Here is a 15782-nt window from a genome sequence, read left to right as displayed (position 1 = left end):
AATTCGCAGTGACACTCACAGATATTAGAAGTAGGGGGGCATGAATGCAGGCTGGAGAAAAAGATAGCAGGTACAATTCTGAACTAAACTGTTGTTATATTTAAGGAGTTTATAACTGTTGTTATGTAAAACACTCATAAGACATCCAGTGCATAACTGAAAATGATGGTGTGGAGTCCAAAGACAGAGGTCTGAGCTTAAGATTTATCTTAGGAAATGATATCTGTGAAACACTTGCTGAAACTAAGGTATAGGACAGGATCATCGAGGAAGAATGTTTATCAGGAGACAACAACCACAGACCAAATCTTTGTTATCATCACTCCTGAAATCTTATTTAAATGGACACAAAATTGTCTTAAAGTCTGCTATATACATACAATATATATCTCAATTTATAATTACCCTGTCATTTTCCTCTATTCTTATGAATAATGTAAAGTTATTGCCAAGTGACTCTATTAATCCACAGCTATATATTGGTTGTCAATGGCAGAAGTTAACTAATATTTCTACATAAATCTGATATATTCAAGTAAGGTATACTTTCATATCAAAATTAAATCAGCAATTATATTATTGCACATTTACTATGTGTAAGGACAAAGTCCTAAAACTCAATTTATAAGCACTCAATTGATGTTGATTCTCTTAGCATTCCTCCAAGAAATGTCAGGAGACATAGGGATCTCAAAGCTTTTCCACCTCTTACAGTGTGAAGGAAGAAATGCATGTCAGAGGAAGTCAGTGTTTTTTATTCTAACCACCATAGTTTCCATTTCAAGCTCTGCTGCTCCTGAGAAATTATGGGTTATTTACTATCTAAGCCTCAGTTTTTCTATCTTCCAAACAGGGATCATCATACCCACCTTTAAGACTACTATGAAGATTGGCAAAAAACATGTACAATGCCTGACACCTAGGTTCTCATAATAAAAGCATAGAATATGTTTTCCAACATTCATATAATTTTCCAAATCAATGAGAGAGAAAGAGAGAAACATGGGGAGGCTGGTTAAATATGTCACAACTGAATATTTGTTTTGCTGTTTCAATGCGAGCACTAAAAATTTTACTGATCAGGATCCTGCTTTAAAAGCAAAGTATCTGCTTGTGGATTTCCACTGCATATGAATACAGTTCAGACAGTGTTAGCAAACATATTTTCTCTGATAGTTTGCAAAGCAAATATTGTACACAAGTTAGTGTGTGTTGGCACAAGCTTTACAATCAGTCCCATACAGAATTCAATGACAAGTTGCACTACTAACAAGAGAGAAAATATTTCTTTAGCTGTTCCTACAGGGTGGAACAACCCATTCTTATGTAATTAATTATGGCTTGTGGGATTAAGATAATTTGAGCTCCACGCCCCTTGTTTATTGAGTCATATGTCTCATGGTGTTTTTCAGCCTTAGCGTTTAAGACGTTTTCCGTGAACTGAAGCAAAGTTGGCTCTAAAGCCATTTTCATGGGAGGTTTATCCAAACTAAAGTATATGCTGACAGTAGCCTTTGGTTTTTGATTTTTGGGGTTTTGGCTTCCAACTTAATCCTATTTTTTAGCAACTTTTCACTCAACACTCATGAATCTTCGCACTCCTGCTCATCTCTGGGATACATTCAGCTCTTGGTTGTTGAGGTGTAAGTCAATCAGTATGAACCACATCTGAGGTATCTTGCCTCCTGCTCTTCTTTGGCTTTCCCCCAATCAGCACCCACTGGCATTTACTGAACTCAAAAATACCAAACTCTGTGCAATCAGCAAGACAAACCCATAAGCAAACAGACAAACTGAGGCTCAAAAAGTCAGCAAGCGGCAAAGTGCAAATTTTCTCCTACAAAAAAATTACTACAGTCACCATTCCCTAATGCTGGACTCTGGACCAATGTCAAGTCATCATTAGGCTAAAGTTAAATTATTCATCTTTTTTTTTATTCTGAGATTAAGTCCTTCCTATTTTTCTGTACCTAGAGGTCCTTTTATTTAACAATAATGTTTGAGGATGGTCATTTTTTGTAATTTTTAATATATTTATTCAACAAAATTGAAAGTTGGCAAGTCTATGTCCACCAATAATCTTCTGAAATGATATTGGTCCCAGAGCCACAGCATACAATGTGAGGGTGGTATAATGTAAAATACCAGGAAATGCCCTGTCATCTGTATAGGGGTCAGGTAGAGCCCAGACCACAGCAGGTAACCCTTCACACTTATACCAGAATGTTAGCAAAACAAATAGAAAAAAATGGAAGTCGGACTATATTCTGGCCAAATATAACAGCTTTTCAGTTCTGTTAAGGCTTTTAAATCTAAAACACACCCAGGAGTTAACACATGCAATATTTAGAAATATCATAAATCTATGAACCACCTACATATGCCAAGTATCCTATTAAGTGCCAGAAATATCTGCATGAATACCATCTTATCCTCAAGGTTCTCAGAGCCTAGTAGATAACCTACTTATTAGAAATAGACACTTCATACACCTAACATCATCTCATGGATCTTCAAACAGCCTTGTGAGGCAGGTATTATTATTCCTATTTTTTTAGAGAAGAAAATCTCAGATAAATGACAATATGATCTCTAAGCAAACAAGGGATAAAACAGGAATTCACACTCAGCTCTTCTAGTGGCCTCCGCAGTAAGAGCGTATGTGGTAGTCAGAAGGGAGGCAGTGACAAAGATAGTAGTTGGGTTATATGCCTAATATAATACCAGATACTGTGCTAGTACAATCTACTGACTTACACAACTATTGATGAATTTGTGGGTGAAAAAAAAAAAGATCACACAAATTCTCTGCTGTTGGTACATTCTAATTCATTTCAAGAGCTTGCTACTCTCCTGGATCTCAGCTCTCAGCCTCTGGCCATATCCCCATTTTAATGATACAGAGAATATTACAGTGAGAAATTAGACTATTCTGACTCTCCCCACCCCTCTTCCTACCCAAAAGGATCTCTCTTCAGCACATCCCCGAGACTGGTGGCCACGTAAGGGAGCTGTGTCCAATGCAGGGTCTTGGAGTTGTAGTAGAACAGAAAAAAGTTGTTATTCTTTAGAACTTCATTAACTGGTACAAGAAGGGAAAACCATTGCTAACCACAGGTCATATTTTTTTTATTCTTCTATCAAACTATCTAAAGATCAACATTTTAGTGCTGAAAAAAATTGAAATAAAAATCTTTAAGGAGCATGTGATTCAGTTCGGTTTCATTCCCAGAACTATATTCCCATCAAGAACCAATCAGTGTTCTATAGAGCCATGTGCAAGCTAAGAGTTAGGAAGGCAGAGAATGATCATTTCTGAGTGAAATGAGTGGCCTTTGATCTTTTTCCCTTGTTCAAAGGCCAGCAACAGTACGATCAGCTTCAAGATCTCTGAATCCATACACAGTATGTTTTATTGTTGTCGCAGTGGTGGTGATCCTGGCAGTGACCATAGCTCTACTTGTCCACTTTTTAGCTTTTGGTAAGTATTAGAAGACTGTAAGTACCACTTTTCAGATTAATTAACTATATTCAGATTAAAAGTTTGCCATTCTCTCTTTTATTGCCACTTTTATTTCTTAATACAACATAATTATTTACCTTACTTTTGGTTCCCTAAATATATGCTCATATCTGTAGTTTTCCTAATTCAGTATTTTTTTCTCTTTTATATTTTGCCTTTTTTTTTTCTTTTTTCTTTTTTTTTTTTTTTTGTACACTAAACAACATTACCTAAGCAAGAATTATTCTAACCATGGGGAAAAAAAACTCGGTATTTTTCTGATGCTAGAGTTTGCTTGTTTTTCATTAATACCATGATTTCCTTCATCATTTAATAACCTAATACAACTGTAAAAGTCAAATATTGCATATAAAAGATGCTAATTTGAATTTGTTAATTCAAAACATGTCTCTTGAAAACAATTTTAGGAGCAGAACTTTTATGAAAGGAGATGAATTTGCTGTTAAGAAACAGAAATGGGTAAAAACAAACTTTAAAAAAGGATTCTGGGAGTTCCCATTGTGGCTCAGTGGTTAACGAATCCAACTAGGAACCATGAGGCTGCAGGTCTGATCCCTGGCCTCGCTCAGTGGGTTAAGGATCTGGCGTTGCTGTGGCTGTAGTGTAGGTTGCAGACATGGCTTGGATCTGGCGTTGCTGTGGCTCTGGTGTAGGCCGGCGGCTACAGCTCCAATTCGACCCCTAGCCTGGGAACCTCCATATGCTGCAAGTAACGCCCTAGAAGAGACCAAAAAAAAAAAAAGGATTCTTTGCATTTTTATTTTAATTTTATTACATCACAAAAATTAGGGGGAAAAAAAGGACAAGAAATAAGGAATATAAAGAATGCATATACCCTCTCATTCACAAGTTTGAACTAATACCTCAGTGAATATTCTTTCTGATGTTTTAATGTAGATAGAATGTGTCAAATTTCACTAGATAATATATGTTATCTGTTTTTCAACTGAAAATACACTTTGAGGGGTTTTTTTATTTTATTTCAGTTACGATCCTATTAAATTATTGAAATCATTGGGGTGGGGGAGGGCGAAAGCTTATGGGTACATGTGAGTGTGAAGACTGAGCAAGAACAGATTTATTTACTTCAGTAATTAGAAATATCTTTTCAGTCCATCTAATCATAAAGTTGTGCCTAAATTTTGCTTTTGACTACATTTTGGTATTAAATCACCTGAAGACAACTATGCCCAAGGTGAATTACAAAAGTAGGAAAAACAAACAGCGTTTCAGATTAAACTAATGAATTTTCTCTCTTAATGACACTGTATTGTCACACTGAAACACAAAGGGAGGAGCTTAAATAAGTCCTCTTCAAGGTGTATACCAGTGCCCACTTATGGTCCTGGAAAGACTTGTCTTCTGCCAAAAAGGACCACACTACTCTTCCCCCAGGATCTCCAATTATTTCTCTGCATAAATTATGTATATGAATGATCAAATGGAAGCAAGGATTTTTTCCCAAGACAGATTAGGTTATGTCCATGTTTTTAATGTTTCTAAGATATGTACAAGTGTATTTTAGTAATTTTTATTCCTTCACACAGCTTAGTATATCCTTTGGAAGACCCTTTCTGATGGAAAAAATTCACACTGAACAACCAGATTAGCTGTCTTATCAGAACGGTTATTTCCTAGCTTAGTTCTAACGACAAGTCACTAATTCCTCTAAAAAGAACACTATGTGAAATAATTTTTAAAACTATTCAGAATTATTTTGGGCTATTCCTTAATGATAAATAAATAACATATTATAGACATTAATATTTCCTGAATAAATCTGCAATTACAAATCTCCCTAATACAATAAGAATGAAAATTACTTCTGAAAATTTTAATTTCTCAAATAACACTCTTCTGATTTTCATACATTTTTTTTCACTTTTTAAAAAAAAGTTTTATTGAAGTATAGTTGATTTAGAGTATTTTGATAATTTCTGCTATACAACAAAGTGATTCAGTTATACACACATCCATTCTTTTTTGGAAGATTAGGCAAAGTTCCCAGTGCTGTACAGCAGGTCCCCACTGGCCAACCATTCTACAAGCCCATTGCTTTTGCCATATTCAAGTCACAGGTCCCATCCACACTCAAGGACAGGGGATCATAGTAGGACATGAACACCAGGAAGCCCAGGTCATAGGAGTGACCTTAGACTCTGTCTTCCACATTGTCCAAATTGGCTGCCAACATCACCTTATGGATGACTTGGTTTAAATGGGGATGGCTCCATCGCCGTGACTGACAGTTGGACCATCTTCTGCCATAACTCTTTTTTTTTTTTTCCCACTGTACAGCAAGGGGATCAAGTTATCCTTACATGTATACATTACAATTACACTTTTTCCCCACCCTTTGTTCTGTTGCAACATGAGTATCTAGACAAAGTTCTCAATGCTATTCAGCAGGATCTCCTTGTAAATCTATTCTAAATTGTGTCTACATTTTCAATAGTTCCAGTTTTGCCAATCTTTTGTAAAACTGAAAGAAAAATTTTACTGTAGTTACATTTACATTAAGTTTAGAGTTTTCGGAGGTCTCATCACGGTTCAGTGAAAACACATCTGACTGGTATCCATGAAGACTCAGGTTCGATCCCTGCCCTTGCTCCGTAGATTAGGAATCTGGCGTTGCCGTGAGCTGTGGCGTAGGTTGTAGACACAGCTTGGATCCCACATTGCTGTGGCTGTAGTGTAGGCTGGCAACTATAGCTCCGATTAGACCCCTAGCCTGAGAACCTCCATATGCCACAAGTTCAACCCTAAAAAAAACAGAACAAAAAAAAAAAGCTTAGGGTTTTCTTTCAAAGTAATCACGTTTTTAAACTGTATAACATTGCCTCTCATAACCCTATATAAAATAAAGATTAAAGTACTTAGTGATGTGAAACTGACTGTCTTTTCTTTGTTTGACAGATCAAAAAGCTTACTTTTACCATAGTAGATTTCAAATCCTAAATGTTGAATATAGTGATGAGCTAAATTCACCAGCTACACAGAAATATAGGTCTTTGAGTGGAAGAATTGAATCTATGGTAAGTTAATATTTGTCTTTGCTCTTTATTACATCATAAAACAAGTATGATAATAAACCTAATACTCTGTGATATATTTGCAACTGCTAGATGCACTGCATTTTTTTCTCTAGGAAGGGGAAAAGATATATTTTGTTGTGCTTTTTTCCAAGTCAGTTTGCTAGTGTGCATTTTCTTACATCATGAGTGAAAAGTAATAGGTTATGAGTAAACATGTATTTTTGCATGATTGTGACTTCGAAGACTGGAAGTCTATGCTTGTACAATTTTAACATGTATCATTTCTACCCCTGAGTTTGTCTTTTTATTTTTTGTTTTTGTTTTTTGTGGGGTTTTGGGGGGTTTTTTAATTATTTTTTTAGAGTTTGTCTTTTTAAATCCTTTTCATTTTGCTTTCTCTCCTATTTTCTTAACCAACTAAACACACAGGTAGTAGGTGTTAAAGGACAAGTTAATATAGTTTGGGTAACATCATCCTTTGGTTCAGTGATTGACATGGAAAATACACAGACTCACTGGAGGAGGCCCACAGGCTGCCTGCCAGGAAGCCTCAGAAGCAGACCCTCAGCACTGTTTACCATCACAGACCAGGGTGTGGCCCTCAGCCCTGTAGGGTCGGAGATGGCCAGTCTCAGGGTTGCTCACTTACCCTTACCTTTTTTAAGACTCCTAAGAATATAAATGAATCCAGTGGTTCTAAAACTTTAGCATGTAACAAAATTATATCAAAGGCTTATTAAAACACAGATTTCCAGACCCCAATGTCAGAGTTTCTGATTCAGTAGGTCTGGGGTAGGCCCAAGAATTTGCATTTCTAACAGGCTCCCAGGTGACGCTGGTGCTAATAATGGTCCAGGGACCACACTTTGGGAGCCACTGAGTTACTCTGTAATGAGAACTACCATGGCTGGGGGACTGAAGCATCTGCTTGTCCAACATGCTTGTTCCCTAGAGGCAAACTACACTGGAAGTCAAGTAATGCACTTGGTGATCATGGAATTAGAGTAAGGGAAATTAGGTGTATTACATAAATGTTTAATAAGATCAGAATAAAGACCTGAATCAAAGTGATGGGGGAACAGAAAGCCAAGAGGCAGAGGTAGGGTCAGTCTGTAACATCAGTGGTGGGAGCCTCCTATACCTTCAATAAACATTTATTAAGCATCAATCCTGCCAAATGTTGTGCACACACAAAAGTGGAGTAGATATTGGATACTACCCACACGGAGTTCAGTCTAACACAGGAGGTTAAACAAGCCTACAGATCTTTATAATACAAGGTAGGTAGGTAGTGTGTGACATGAGAGCAATGCAGATGTAACTGTGTGGTAGAAGGATAAATTATACCAATCATGGAGATCAGAGACAGCTTCTTATAAAAGATGACTTTCTGGGTTGGCTGTAAGAATGAGTAGGCACACCATAGCTAAAACATGCGCCAAGGCAGAGAGAGGAGAATATGTGTATCTAAGAAGTTAGGGCTTTATTTTTTAGCAAAATGTTTTGAGCTAGAGGCAGTGTGATAGAAACAGGCTCTGACAGATTCCTGTTCATAAATGTAAAAATTAGATTGGAAACAGAAGAGCCTGCACACAGTAAGACTAGTTAGAAGCTCATTACAGTGGTCCAGAAGAAAACCAAGGGCTTACACGCTTGAATTAGGGACTATTCCAGAAAATGTGGAAATGCAGATAAAACTTCCATTTTAGGCTTACTAAAGCAATCTACCTCCCCAACCCCCTACTTCTTATGCCCAACCTGTTCTAAAAAGTCAACAGAAATATTTAGTTATATCATTTGCATCATGAGAACTCATTATTGAGACTTCACACCAGGGGACATTCTTAAATTTTTTGAGAAAGTACTAGAAGTATACATCTCAGAGGGCCAGTCTGTGGGTGCCTCATAATGAAGCCCTTACCTCCACACAAAGACATCTTGTAATATCTCAGCTGTGTACCCAGTTTAATAAAGGGATCAAATGGAAAGTGTGTGTGTTGAGAATTCCAGCTTCATCACAGGGAATTAGAACCCAGCTATTTGTTATTAAAGCAAGACATCAAAGATGTCCTCGGCCCTAAAGAGGCCACTCGGTTCCTGCCAGAAAGATCAGGTAGGTTAGGTCAACTCATCCTTCAGAGAGCATATGTAAAATTGCAAAAGGCTGACTTGGAGAGAAACGTTACAAGGCATAAAGCATAACATATACAGCAATATGAAAAACATGATTAAATAAATTTCTTTTAAAAAGCACTACCAGCATCTTTGCAAGATATGCAGGAAAACTTTAAAACATAATTCCCATTGACAAAAAAAATTATACAATCGAATTTGTTATTCTTAAATTACTCTCAAAATGGCCTATAAAGTAAATTATGTTATCTAAATCTTGTCACAAAACTGGAAGTAATTATAGTACTGTCTTTTGTTATAAAGATAACACACAAGCATGCAGAAAATTCAGGCCATGTGAGAAATACAAAGAAGAAAGAAATATACACAAAATCTCAATACCCAGATATATCCACTATTAATATTTTGATGTTCCAATTACCTTTCTATGCAAACTGCATGATCACACATGCATAATATATAATTTTCTGTCAAGAGAATAAGACCATACATGCTTGTTTATCACCACTGTTTTCTAAAAAATATGCCATAGAGGTATTTAAATATCAATGAAGAAATATGCTATTTTAAGTAAACAGTATTATAGTGGGTAGAGGTACTTTTGATAAAACTAATAGCTTCACAGTTCTTAAAAATGTTCAAGGCCTCTAGAAAGAAAAAAATTATCATTTGTCTAACAACTGATTGTTCTGATATTCAGACTAAAGAAATGGATATTTGAAAATAAGATACAATACTGTGGGATAGAGACTGCATAAACTTTACAGTCTCAAGAAGAACTGACTTGAAATGCTGGCTTATACAATATTTACCATGTGATTTAATTTCCCCATCTTCTCCTTTTCATGTTCACCTCCACCTTACAAAAGCTCAGTACATCTCACCCTGAATCTTAGGGCAGCTGTTCCAGTCACAGAACCACTACCAATTCATTGTGAAGCTAAACCTTATATTTCAAGAGGACCATCCTTGCTGGCACTGAGCAATGATTCAGGGGCAAAGTTAAGCCAGGGAATACCAACTGATGCTAAACATAATCTACTCTAAGTCATTAATCAGGAACAACAGAGAAAAAACTGCCCTTCACCTCTCATCAAGCTCTCCACGGCTGCTCATTTTAATCTGATTTCACCCACTGAAGAATAGCCATTGCAGGATCACACACTGTAAGTTGCATCAGTGGACCCACCTAGTGCTGAGCTGGCTCATGCCCCAATCCCTTTAGGAAGAGCCACTAAATCACATACCACAGGTCTTCATGGAGTCAAACATCTGCTGTGTCTAGAATGGCTTCTAGTGAAGATGCATCTTGTCCATTATCATCTTTGTGCAATAGACAAAGAAACAAGCACTGCATTAGAAGGTTACATAAACTGCCTAAATCGATCCCATGTGTTCTGAGATGGTGCTGAACTGCATTAAACTGAACTAAAAACTCTAGACTCTATTCCTCATTAACACAGTCCCCCTTGTTGCAAGATTGTGCAGAAAAAGAAAGGAGAGGAAGAACTTTAATTACAGAGAGGTTTTTTCCTTTCATTTTACAGATTACTAGAACATTTAAGGAGTCAAATTTAAGAAATCAGTTCGTGAGAGCTCATGTTGTCAAACTGAGGTGAGTAGAACTACATCAAAAAAATCTATAAGCATAGATACAATTTGGTACATTTGACTTTGTTCACAGCATGGACGATAAATGAGACATTACACAAAGTGTTGCAATACCATAAAAATAGTGTAACGGGAAGCTTAAAAACCAATGCCAAACAAAAACAAGACACGCCAGATATTGTCTATATACCTACTAATGTAAATAACTATATTACTTCTTGGTGGGAACTATATTGATTCTTGGTGGGAAAAGGAGGAAAGGGTCAAAGACAGTCGGGTGAAGGCACAGTCACAGGGCTATTCTATTATACAAATCCAAGGGATACCACTGGCAATGCAGTCTATGTAAACAGTGCCCCCTGGAGATGTGCAACGCTATGGTCCTGGGCACATTCGTTCAAGATCCAAACACTAAACCAACATCAAAAATGGCTTTTTGGTTTCTGGCTGCCTGGAATGTTAGAGTATCAAGGATGCTATGGCCAAATACAGACACACCTGCCATGAATTAATGATAGAGGAAGTAGCAGCATACATGCTAGTTATCTGCCACTCCTGCCTTAGTTGAATGTGGACCTATCCCTGTGATATGATGCAACAGTTCTCCCAACTAAAACAGCAGCCACCCTTACCAACCCTACCACAGATGCCTCAAATGTCCACACTGCTCTACCCCTCAAATAATACACAAAAGTTCTTTAGAAGAGAGAAAAACTATACTCTTTCGCAAATACTAACACTACAAGAAAATTAATTTTCCTTATTTTCAGTAAAGCCACCTAGTTAAGTACCCAGAAGCATGGAGCTCTGGTCAGATAAAATTTGCTGAGGAGTTTGAGGATTAAAAGAATCCATAGGAAGAGTATTTTCCAAAACACATTTCAGTCAGTTCAGTGCACATTCACCTCAGTACTTTGTTGGGCAAGTCTCTATACCAGCCACTGGCTTGCAATACTTGTAGGACTGAATGCACCACCTGTGTTTTTTCTCCTTGTGTTCACTTCCTACTTACTGCTCATTCCACCACAACCTGGCTTCTGACCACACCACAAAATGTCAATTGCCCTTGCCAAGTTCAAAAATGGCATCTGAATCACAAACTCCAAAGAAACCACAGCAGTCCTCCTCTTGGACCTCTCAACAGTATTTGGCACCACTGGACTTTCAATCCTTTTTGAAATAGTACCATCCCTTGGTTTCTACAACCCTATACACCCCTGATTTTCCTCTTACCTCTCCAGTTATTCCTTCTCAGTTTTCTTTGCTACCTTATTCCTTCTTTTTACATTCCTCAAATGTTGTCAGATTGTGCTATGAGCTTCTTATCTTCTGAGTTCACACTGATGCTCTTTTTAGCTACTTCATTGGTATTAATGCAAATGCAAAACTTTCACAAAGTGAGGCTCATGATTATGAATTCTCAGGAGAATATTTTTTCTATCCAGACCTGGACCTCTGAGACAACTAAACTTTTTCTTTCATGAGATTTCTTTTTCTTTCTAATCCATGCTTTCACCAAACATTTCGTTCTTTGAAAATCCTAGCCTTCTTCTGAAACCTCATGTCCATCTCCCTATTTCATACTAGGCCAAGGCCTCATCTCCAGTATTTCTCTTAGTATAAATGCTAAAATACAAACCTATTGGATAATTCTAATGCTTAATGCATAATATTCATGTTCTTTATTTTTAATCTTCTCAGATTTCCCTTACCTTCACGTGAGCCCAGCTTTGTCTTTCAAATGGAATTTATTACATTTTAGTTAGCATTTCTGGTTGGAAAGGTTTTTTAATTATTTAGATGTTCATGTTGCTAGAAATACAAGATATAATTATGTGTTCAGTGTTTGCTTTTTCATCTAAATGGCAAGACTCATGAGAATGGCACCTGTGAATCACGGTCAGAGGTAATTTCTGAAACAGAACAGTGCCTAGAGCACAAAAAGGCACTTAGTTAATATCTCAAGTAAATATTATGGCACAACTGTCACTTGAAATGAGAGGAAGTGGCCTAGAGTGAATATAAGAACATCAAAACCAAATCTGCCTAATGCACATTCATTTTCAGAAAAGGAGAGTGCTAGGAGTTCCCGTCGTGGCACAGTGGTTAACAAATCCGACTAGGAACCATGAGGTTTCAGGTTCCATCCCTGGCTTTGCTCAGTGGGTTAAGGATCCAGCGTTGCTATGAGCTGTGGTGTAGGTCACAGACGCGGCTCAGATCCCACTTTGCTGTGGCTCTGGCGTAGGCCAGAGGCTACAGCTCCAATTAGACCCCTAGCCTGGGAAGCAGCCCTAGAAAAGACCAAAAAAAAAAAAAGGAATAGTGCCAATGTTAGGTGGAGGAAGTGATTTACATGGTAATTTACTTGGAAGGAAATGGAATTTTCTTGATTTTAGATAATTATAGCCTTTAGTCAAATTATCAAGGTTTTGTGAGAAAAGTTGTGGGTTAATTGAAATAGAAATAAAATCTGAACATAATACTACAGAAGCTAAAATTTGCTCTTGTAGCCAGATAAAGGAGTATAGGTATCAGAAAATTAACTCAAGCTTATAAGTCACATAAATTTGGAAGCTCATATCTTTACAAGTTTGTTTAAAGAGAGATGTGCGGGGTTTTTCTAACCATAGCTACTACTTATAGTGTACTTATAAGTATACGCTATAAATTCTTCCCAAAAGTTTTATTTATATATATATGTATATGCATGTGTGTGTGAATATATACATATATATATAATATATGTATATGTATAAATTCACAAAATCTTCATAACCTATTTTAATGTGAGGAGACAGATACAGAAAGATTAAGAAACAAAAAATCTGCCTCAAGTCCAACGTGGACTCTGACTTCAAGACAATGTATTCTGAATGGTGGGTACAGTATACTATGCATTGAAATCAAATGTCTCTGGGATAGCATTGTGACATATCATTATATACATAAACATTATTATGTGAATCTATTCTAACACTAAATTTCTTAAGTGAATTTTTCAATGCTTAGTCAGGAAGCATATATAAAGAGAACAGCAGAAAGTGATCATAATAATACATTTTTTAAAAATATCTTTATGGTTTTTCAGGCAAAGTGGTAGTGGTGTGATAGCAGATATTGTCATGAAATTTAAATTCACCAGATATAACAATGGAGCATCAATGAAAAGCAGAATTGAGTCTGTTTTACGCCAAATGCTGAATAACACTGGAAACTTGGTAATGAACCCTTCAACTGAGTTAACACGCAAGTACCATTTTTTATATACCATTTCATTTCAATATAGCCCTCTACCAGTTTAATTCATGTCTTAATTTAATGAAAGACTAACTTTTTTCTCCTTGGAATTAAACTTTATGAAAACAACTTATTATAAAGCTACATATATATCTCTAATATAAAATCTTCTAAAATTTAAAGAATCATTTAGCATTCATACAGAAATTTTATTTGCTATAAATTCTTTATTATTCTTCCCTCTCAACACTCCTGATAAGGGTTGTTGCTATAAGATGTTCAATTTGTAGGTATGTTATAAGAATGTCAGATAGCTGCACAAGATCAGAAAACAATTTAACTAAGGACCCATCTCACTGAGAATAGAGCCTGCAAGTGGAAGGTGTCTGGTAAATACCTGTAGAATAAAGAAGGAAATTAGATTTAACACTATCCCTACCTCCTCTCTGAAAATCGTCTCTACTTCTGCCTGGAATGGAACCTGTTTCCACTGTTTTCCATCTCTACTGCTACCACTCTGGTCCAAGCCAATGTCATTTCTTACCTGAACTACTACACTAGCCTCCATGCTACTATCCTTATATACTTTCATGTTCCTTTCCAATGTGTTGTCTGCATATTGATCAAGGAAGTATTTTAAAATTTAAAAACAATCTTGCTGAAAAACTTCCCATGACTTCTGACAAAACAGAACAAAAATAAAAACAACAACAACAACAAACGCTACGATCTGTAAGCAGAACACCGTATTTCCTGGTTTGTCCAGGACAGTCCTAATTCATGCCAACTGTCCAAGGATCATTATTAATATTACCCCTTACATGTTCTGGTTTGGACAGTAAATGACAATGATATGATTATGTCATTTAAAGCCCTGTATGATCTGGCTCACACTAACCCCTCTAGCCATTTACCATTGTCTTCCTCATTCACCATAACCTGGCCATGCATTCCCTTGTTCACTTTGTCCATCTGCAAAGATTCTCTCCTTCCTGACTCAAGGCCTTTGCATACACTGTTCTAGTTTCTTGTAATGCTCCCTAGACCTCTTGGACATGTCACGTCTCATCTGAATCATTTCTTTCTAATGCAAGCCTTCTCTACCTTCCGCCACTAAACTGTGTGCCTCTGACATAGACGCCTTCATTTGCCATCACAGCATTTATTACAATTGAAACCACAAAATTATTTCTGATTTTTTTTGTCTTTGTCTTTTTGCCTTTTCTAGGGCCGCTCCTGCAGCATATGGAGGTTCCCAGGCTAGAGGTCTAATTGGAGCTGTAGCCGCCGGCCTAAGCCAGAGCCACAGCAATGCCAGGTCCGAGTCGCATCTGCGACCTACACCACAGCTCACGGCAACACTGGATCCTTAACCCACTGAGCAAGGCCAGGGATCGAACCCGCAACCTCATGGTTCCAAGTTGGATTCGTTAACCACTGAGCCATGATGGGAACTCCGCATTTCAATATTTTAACAGCTTGTAAAACTGTAACAAGTATATGCTGATTGATTACCAGTCCAATGTGGGAACCACCAAAATCCCTTATCTTGAGTTTATTATGAGGGGAATTATGGTTAATCTAGCAATACGTGACAGAGTCAGAGGAGTATCCTTAAATTCTATGCATATATTAAGTAAGTCCTTTTTTCTGAAGTCATGCAACAAATATATATATATCATCCCTACCTGGACTCCCATTTCCTCCCTCTGTAACTAGAATTAATGCTTAGCACAGCAAGGACCTCCAAGACACTTCTCCAGCTCCACAGGTGGCTGTGCCCTCCCTACCTTGCTGATGCACATGCATTAGTTTGTTTAATCCTCACAACAAGCACATGTTATATATAGATCCTTTATCGTCCCCAGTCAGAAAAGATAGCTAATTGCCCACAGTCATACAATTATCATGTAGGGGAGTCAGTACTGAAATAAAGGCTCTCTTATTCAAAGAATGAAAAGGAATAGTCAGCTCTTTTTATTTCCTATCTCCAAGAGGATGTTTTGGCTCCTCTAACACTTAACAAAGCAGATATGATATTCAACCACTTTGAAACTTCTGGCAGCAGATAAATTTGCATAAATTGATTTTAAAGAGCAGGAAAACCTAAGAGGTTTAGATTTATCTTATGGGAAATAAGAAGCTGATTTTTTCATTAAAAGACCTCATGCAGGAGTTCCTGTCATGGCTCAGTGGTTAACGAATCCAACTAGGAACCATGAGGTTTCGGGTTCGATCCC

The 15782-nt window shown here is 37.1% G+C and overlaps 1 protein-coding gene and 1 long non-coding RNA gene across 2 annotated transcripts in view; one reads left to right on the top strand and one right to left on the bottom strand.

The window, feature by feature from the left end:
* Window positions 1-15782, bottom strand: part of LOC146400834 (uncharacterized) — a 421507-nt gene that overhangs the window by 381349 nt on the left and 24376 nt on the right. The gene's annotated exons all lie outside the window — the stretch shown is intronic.
* Window positions 1-15782, top strand: part of LOC100512911 (transmembrane protease serine 11D) — a 53095-nt gene that overhangs the window by 21717 nt on the left and 15596 nt on the right. The window contains exons 2-5 of the mRNA XM_013978757.3: window positions 3360-3481; window positions 6440-6558; window positions 10239-10306; window positions 13394-13551. Coding sequence (XP_013834211.2) covers window positions 3360-3481; window positions 6440-6558; window positions 10239-10306; window positions 13394-13551 — 467 coding nt within the window. The remainder of the gene's footprint in view (window positions 1-3359; window positions 3482-6439; window positions 6559-10238; window positions 10307-13393; window positions 13552-15782) is intronic.

Source organism: Sus scrofa, chromosome 8 (assembly GCF_054392235.1).
Source record: "Sus scrofa isolate SSC_HxYL_T2T_F1_AM1 chromosome 8, Sscrofa_HxYL_maternal_Yorkshire_Landrace_v2.0, whole genome shotgun sequence".
In the NCBI taxonomy this organism is placed as follows: Eukaryota; Metazoa; Chordata; class Mammalia; order Artiodactyla; family Suidae; genus Sus; species Sus scrofa.
Note: the sequence above shows the minus strand (reverse complement) of the source record. Positions and strands in the feature narration are given on the sequence as shown.